General features: G+C 40.3%; 1 protein-coding gene across 1 annotated transcript in view; it reads right to left on the bottom strand.

Moving 5' to 3' along the window:
• Positions 1 to 105: 105 nt before the first annotated feature.
• Positions 106 to 7,752, bottom strand: part of LOC143286791 (2-amino-3-ketobutyrate coenzyme A ligase, mitochondrial-like) — a 20,408-nt gene continuing 12,761 nt past the window's right edge. The window contains exons 10-11 of the mRNA XM_076594576.1: positions 7,521 to 7,599; positions 106 to 4,716 (exon numbers count right to left, since the gene is read on the bottom strand). Coding sequence (XP_076450691.1) covers positions 4,556 to 4,716; positions 7,521 to 7,599 — 240 coding nt within the window. The 3' untranslated portion in view covers positions 106 to 4,555. The remainder of the gene's footprint in view (positions 4,717 to 7,520; positions 7,600 to 7,752) is intronic.

Below are 7,752 nucleotides of genomic sequence, written 5' to 3' on the forward strand. Positions count from 1 at the left end.
ACCCCCACCCCTCCCCATCCATGCAAAGAAAAAACTGTTAAGGAAAGAGTCAGACGTATAAGTCACACTCGTTCACTGCAAATGGAACATGCAAACTGGTGAAATGCTGATTCGTTTATTTGTACAAAATATTCCTCTGTGTTGCACTCTATAGTATGGTGTTCTCACACACAGTATGTAATTGTGAAAAAAAAAAAGTCGTACAGAAGAAGCAATTCAGCTAGGAAAAAGATTTGTTCATCAAATGACAGTGAGAAACATGCCTCCAAAACCTACTAATGTTCATTCGAAAATGATTCCATACAGATGCTGAATGAACAACAGTTTTGAGTAAAACAGTTTTAATTCCTTCCTCCCAAAACATGCATTTTAGCAAGAAATGCAGAGACTTTCTTTCTTCTTCTTCTCCAAAACACATAAAAAATATACATGGATAGTTTTTCAAAACAGAAAAATCTTGCAACATATTACTCTGGAAGAGCAGAAAATCTTATATAACCCGATATGTTCAAGCACATAATAAATAAGCATCGAACGGACATAGAGATTCTATGTATCGTTCAGAGGGCAGTACATATAATGATGCGACAGCAATGATCTCCACACCCTTCTCATTCAAAAAATTTAATGGATAGAAACACGCAGTATTATAACAGCAAAGCCACATTAAAAAAAAAAAAAAAAATGCTACATACAAAAAAACAACAAAAGAAACAACTCAATGTTCTTGTAAAAAAAAAAAAAAAGTTGAAGTTTACAAATAAACAACTTTTCTGTCGCAAAAAAAGAGGGTATCTATCATCTCTGGTACAGTTGGAAAACAGTACTGTGCGCTGAATCACCCTTTATGTATATCAACTCTGAAATGCTACTAAAATGCGTTGTGCGTTTCAACTTTCAATGCTGGCTGATTATTGGTCCCAAAGATATTATTGCAGTATTATCAGTAGAGTAATGATCCTTTATTTTATGGGAGAAAAAATAATGAAATGCTTCTGACATAGTCTAATAGGTTAGAATTTTTTTTTTTTTTTTTTCTTCTTTTTTTTAAGTAAAGAAGAGAGACTAATGGTGTCACGTTGTAATATATACATCACATGCTGTGATGTGGTTCAAGGTTTTATCACACTTTTGGCCCTTTAAGAAAGAAAATGTGAACAATTTTAGAAGAAATACACAAAGACAATATGTATCCTTAGCTACCGGTATAAGGTACACGAAAAGGGGAAGACGGAAGAATGTATACACATGTAGATGCACACACAGTGTTAGTTCCTTTTTCTTAACAGAAATTCAGTGCGCATACCAGTGGCTTCAGACACAATATACATTGTTCCAATTCCAGTCTACAATTCAATAAAACAAAAAACTACTGTGAGGTCTTTAGCAGAAACTCTTTTTACTTTCATAGAAACTGTGAATATTTTCAGTATTGCTACTTGTTTGGTAATTATCACTCAAGGGTGTGCGTCTTTCCATAAAATTACATGGAAAACTGACCCTTTCACACACCACTTTATGCCACAGAAAACACACACTCACAACATGTGAAAAACAACTGATACCTGAAGACAGGTACTGCCGAAGGGACATGGGTCCAGACCCATCACTGTCCTTCCTAGCGACAAACGTCTTTGTATTGGTTCGATCCATTCACATGCTTTCCTTATCTTTATTTTTCTTGAAAGTTCAGGAGTCTTGCTCGGCCCCTCTTGAACCACTGTGACAGCAAAGTATGTTGACATGTGCTTCAGATCAAAATAACTACTTTGTTCTACAATGTTGTCGTACATGAACACTTCTTTAATTCTTTGATTGATTCATTTACACTTGCTTACATCAGACTAATAATACTTTGTTCTTAAGTTGTCAATATTCATAAATATCTTTTCAATCTTCTGTTCAAGCACACTTTGTAAAGGGCACTTAAACAAAACTTTTATAGAAACAGCTGAAAAGGTTACACAAATTCTTTACTCAAAATATCATCAGATAAAAAAAAAATTTACAGCTTGAGATCACATAACATGAGATTCTGTCCCAGAACTATCAGTAAACTTACATGTTATGTGTGAAAGAAAATATTTGAGTTAAGTAGATCTTAAACAATCTGGATTTATCAGTTAACAGTTAGGACCAAAAAAAACTCATAAGTGTGGAATGTCCTGTCAGATCATTTTTATAAATTATCACAAGGAGAATGAGTTCTCGCCAAACATACTGTTAGTTGTAGACACACTGTAAAGTACTCATTTTCACATTTGAATGTTATCGTTTAAAAGGTAATATCACAAGAAGAAAGAAATAACATACCACATAAACACTGTACGCACACGCAAAAAGAGAAAGCACTGATAAAAAAAAAATACATAATTGTGCGTGGAGGGTATGCTACTTTTTTTTTTTTTTTGCTCGTCAATTGAAGATATGGCACTCCACTTGCTTTATTTTCCTTTTGAATTATAAAGGTTGTCTCCAAATTACAATCTTTCATTGTGCACACTGAAAAAAAATGTCCTGAGCTGTATTTCCTTGACCTTTGTGACCAGGACAGAAGACAAATAATGCAACCCACAGAAAGGAGTTCATTACGCCAACAAAATTATAAACCATCGCAACATTGTTATATTTTCATGCCAATGCATATTTGGTCCATCCATCTTACAGATGTTGATCATCTGTTTCTGAAATGCTTGTGACACTGAGATGGTCTCGAAACTCTCTGCAATCAAACGACTGCATTTTATTGTCATTATCCTGAGCCAGATTCATGAATTAATCTATCTTTATGTATTCATCATTGCTGTTTATAGCCAAGCTGACCCAAAAAATCAGGGCTGAAAAACTGCAAGCATTGATAGAAAAAAAAAATTAAGAAAAAAAGGAAAAGACATCAGGCACTAGTACAGTCACCTCCACACACAAACCTGACACATCTCTCTCTTGACCATTCCATCAATTGGACATCTCTCTAAGTTGGCCATTCCATCAATTGGACATGTCTCTAAGTTGGCCATTCCATCAATTGGACATCTCTCTCTTGACCATTCCATCAATTGGACATGTCTCTAAGTTGGCCATTCCATCAATTGGACATCTCTCTCTTGACCATTCCATCTATTGGACATGTCTCTAAGTTGGCCATTCCATCAATTGGACATGTCTCTCTCTTGACCATCCCATCAAATGGACATTGCTCTAAGTTGACCATTTCATCAAGTTTTCACCAGATGATTAAAAAAAAAAAAAAAGAAAAGAAAGAAGACAATTAACAAACTTTTATTTAAACCTAATACTCAAAACTACACGTATAATAACAGGCACAAAGAAACAAAAAGCCTGACAAGCATCTCAAACATGCCAGAAGCAAAAACAACACAACACTTTTAAGAGTGCCCAGAAAAAAAGACACCAACCCCCCAAAAAAAGTCAAGGTTTTCAAGAAAGAAAAAATAGCTGAATGGACCAGTAAGGCAGAAAATACAACAGAAAGAAAGAAACAAACAAAAAAAAAAAAAAAAAAAAAAACCCCAATAAAACAATAAAATAAAAGACCAGGAAAAAGCCAGAAACGAAATGAGCGATAGAAAAAGAAGAAAGGTCCAGCACAGGAGGTGGGGAAACTATTTACACCAAAAGAGTCCCCAGCACCCCCATGGGGGGTGTCATGATTTCAAAGGCTCTTCAAGTCTGTAACTGTGCAGGATATCTTCAGGTTCAGAAGAAGAAGACTGTTGGTCCCCCTTTCCAACCCCCCCCCCCCCCACCCCACCCCTCTCTATATAAGTCAGTAAACTTATTTCTGCTGGTCCCTTTGGTTACAGACATTAAACTGAACTGGAATGAGAAAGACACAAAACCACATACACAGGCAACCCAGTGAGATTCAAGTCTCTAATATCATCTCCTAAACCCCTCATTGACACCACCACCCTCAACCTCCCTTTCCATACAAGAAAAAAAGAAAAGAAAAGAAAAGAAACTTGTACATTTTTCTTTGAAGATGTCATGCATTTTGAAGTCACATCCATTCAAACGTCCACAGTAAAGCCATAACCTTCTTCAACACATTAATCATGACAAAGGAGCCAGAACACCTTACAGCAAAAGACACTGTCAGTGAACGCCCAAAAACATGCCAGGGTATCCTCATTCAACACAGGAGACAGCCAGTGAAAACCATGTCATCCACCATACAACACGTGTACCAAGTACCCATGTCCACTGCAAAATACAAGTCTGCCATGAAAGTCAAACACAAACAAAATAGTGTGGGTCTGAGAAACAGGGGCAGGTGGGAAGGTGGGTAAGATAACAAAGGTGAGGAAGGGGGTGGAGTGCAGGGGGGGGCGGGTGGGGGGGTGGAGGTGAAGTGGAGATTCAACACAGTACATCAGTTTCTGACTCTCTCAGTTGGTTTGAGTGGAAAAAAAAAAGAAAAAAAAAGAAGAAAAAAAAAAGATAAATAAAACAAAATTTCTGCTGAGATTCTTATTCGTTGAGTTTTAGTTGTGATCCTTGTTCAGTAGAACAACGGCTTTGCCGACATCCATGTTCAGGGAGAGACGACTTTCAGCTCTTTTCCAATTCTGATAAAGGCGTCTACAGCCCTGTCGATGTCCTGCTCACTGTGGGATGCTGAGATCTGAACCCGGATTCGAGCTTTGCCCTTGGGCACCACAGGATAGCTGAACCCAATCACGTAGATGCCTTGCTCTGAGCACACAGAGAGAACAAAGTAAAATATCAGTCACTTTGACATCGTTGCCTATAGTCCAGCAGACTACACAGGGCCATATCAGGACTGCCCCAAAGTATAAATATTTAATCATGTTAAGCACAAAACTGTCACGTCTAAAAAAAAAAAAAAAAAAAGGGATTAGAAAAACCTGCAAAACACAGACATATAATTTTAACCATTTAGCTCCTTAAGGCAAATAAGACTAGGCTGTGCTGAGAACGTCAGCATTCCTGCTTACTTATCATCGCCATATAATTATTACAAAAAATCATAGAAAAGGATGAAAAGTACTTCAAAGCCAAACAAAAAACATACATAAAAAGGCCATATAGGCAAATAACACTGCACAATGTGCAGCTAGTGCCCATCCCTATGTTAACAATCTCACTGCCAGAGCAAAAGTAGTACATCACAGACTGCGGAAAAGAGAAGAAAAAAAAAGAAAAGAAAGAAGGCGTCAAGGCTTGCTAGAAAAAGGAAAGGGGACAGGACTGGGGAGGCAGAAAAAGCAGACAACAGTGATAATTATGAGAAATGAATACAGCCTGATGACAATCCACTGTTAATGGACAACTATTCTGTTGCCGTGGCTTCTTTTATGTGTGCTAAGCATATGCTGGACACAGCAGCGCCTTGGTTTATTGTCTCATCAAAAAAAGAATAGCACCCAGACCACAGCTCAAGGTCTAGTGGAGGGGAAGGGAAAATCCTGGTTTGTATGGAACTCAAACCAGTGGACACCCACTTCCTAGTCAGCTGTATTACCACTGTGCCACACTCTGCCATAGAGCTGTGTCACAACAAGCCACCTACCCAGCATTTTACATGCCACCTACCCAGCATTCTATATGCCACCTACCCAGAATTTCCTACCCAGCATTCTATATGCCACCTACCCAGAATTTCCTACCCAGCATTCTATATGCCACCTACCCAGAATTTCCTACCCAGCATTCTATATGCCACCTACCCAGAATTTCCTACCCAGCATTTTACATGCCACCTACCCAGCATTTTACATGCCACCTACCCAGCATTTTACATGCCACCTACCCAGCATTTCCGACCCAGCATTTTACACGCCACATACTCAGCATTAGCTACCCAGCGTTTTACATGCCACCTACCGAGAATTTCCTACCCAGCATTTTACACGCCACGTACCCAGCATTTCCTACCCAGTGTTTTACATGCCACCTACCCTGCATTTTACATGCCACCTACCCAGCATTTTACATGCCACCTACCCTGCATTTTACACGCCAACTACCCAGCATTTTACACGCCACCTACCCTGCATTTTACATGCCACCTACCCAGCATTTTACATGCCACCTACCCAGCATTTTACATGCCACCTACCCAGCATTCTATATGCCACCTACCCAGAATTTCCTACCCAGCATTCTATATGCCACCTACCCAGAATTTCCTACCCAGCATTCTATATGCCACCTACCCAGAATTTCCTACCCAGCATTCTATATGCCACCTACCCAGAATTTCCTACCCAGCATTTTATATGCCACCTACCCAGCATTTTACATGCCACGTACCCAGCATTTTACATGCCACCTACCCAGCATTTCCGACCCAGCATTTTACACGCCACATACTCAGCATTAGCTACCCAGCGTTTTACATGCCACCTACCGAGAATTTCCTACCCAGCATTTTACACGCCACGTACCCAGCATTTCCTACCCAGCGTTTTACATACCACCAACCCAGCATTTTACATGCCACCTACCCTGAATTTCCTACCTAGCATTTTACACGCCACCTACCCAGCGTTTTACATGCCACCTACCCGACATTTTACAAACCATCTACCCAGCATTTTACGTGCCACCTACCCAGTGTTTTACATGCCACCTACCCAGCATTTCCAACCCAGCATTTTACACGCCAATTACTCAGCATTAGATACCCGGCGTTTTACATGCCACCTACCGAGAATTTCCTACCCAGCATTTTACACGCCACGCACCCAGCATTTCCTACCCAGTGTTTTACATGCCACCTACCCTGCATTTTACATGCCACCTACCCAGCATTTTACATGCCACCTACCCTGCATTTTACACGCCAACTACCCAGCATTTTACATGCCACCTACCCTGCATTTTACACGCCAACTACCCAGCATTTTACATGCCACCTACCCTGCATTTTACACGCCAACTACCCTTCATTTTACACGCCACGCACCCAGCATTTCCTACCCAGTGTTTTACATGCCACCTACCCTGCATTTTACACGCCAACTACCCAGCATTTTACATGCCACCTACCCTGCATTTTACACGCCAACTACCCAGCATTTTACATGCCACCTACCCAGCATTTTACATGCCACCTACCCTGCATTTTACACGCCAACTACCCAGCATTTTACATGCCACCTACCCTTCATTTTACATGCCACCCACCCAGCATTTTGCACGCCACCTACCCTGCATTTTACATGCCAACTACCCAGCATTTTACACATCATCTACCCAACATTTTACACGCCACATACCCAGCATTTCCTACCCAGCATTTTACATGCCACCTACCCAGCATTTACTACCCAGCATTTTACACGCCACATACAGCATTTTACACACCATGTACCCAGCATTTCCTACCCAGTATTTTACAAGCCACCTACCCTGCATTATACATGCCACATACCCAGCGTTTTACATGCCACATACCCAGCATTTTACACGCCACCTACCCAGCATTTTACATGCCACATACCCAGCATTTTAATATTTTACACGCCACCTACCCAGCATTTTATCAGCAAACTCAGAAGCCAGACGAGCATCACCCAGCATTACGGGGCAGATAGGGTGCTCCGGGTCCCCCTGTGAACAAATACACAACACACACACAGGCCTGTTAATCACAGTGGATTTTACCATGAAATCCTGCCAAGGACAACTTTCTTGTTGCTGTTGGTTCTTTTACGTGCGTTAAGTACATGCCACACACAAGATCTCGGTTTGTCGTCTTATCCA

This window comes from Babylonia areolata, chromosome 10 (assembly GCF_041734735.1).
Source record: "Babylonia areolata isolate BAREFJ2019XMU chromosome 10, ASM4173473v1, whole genome shotgun sequence".
Lineage (NCBI taxonomy): Eukaryota > Metazoa > Mollusca > Gastropoda > Neogastropoda > Buccinidae > Babylonia > Babylonia areolata.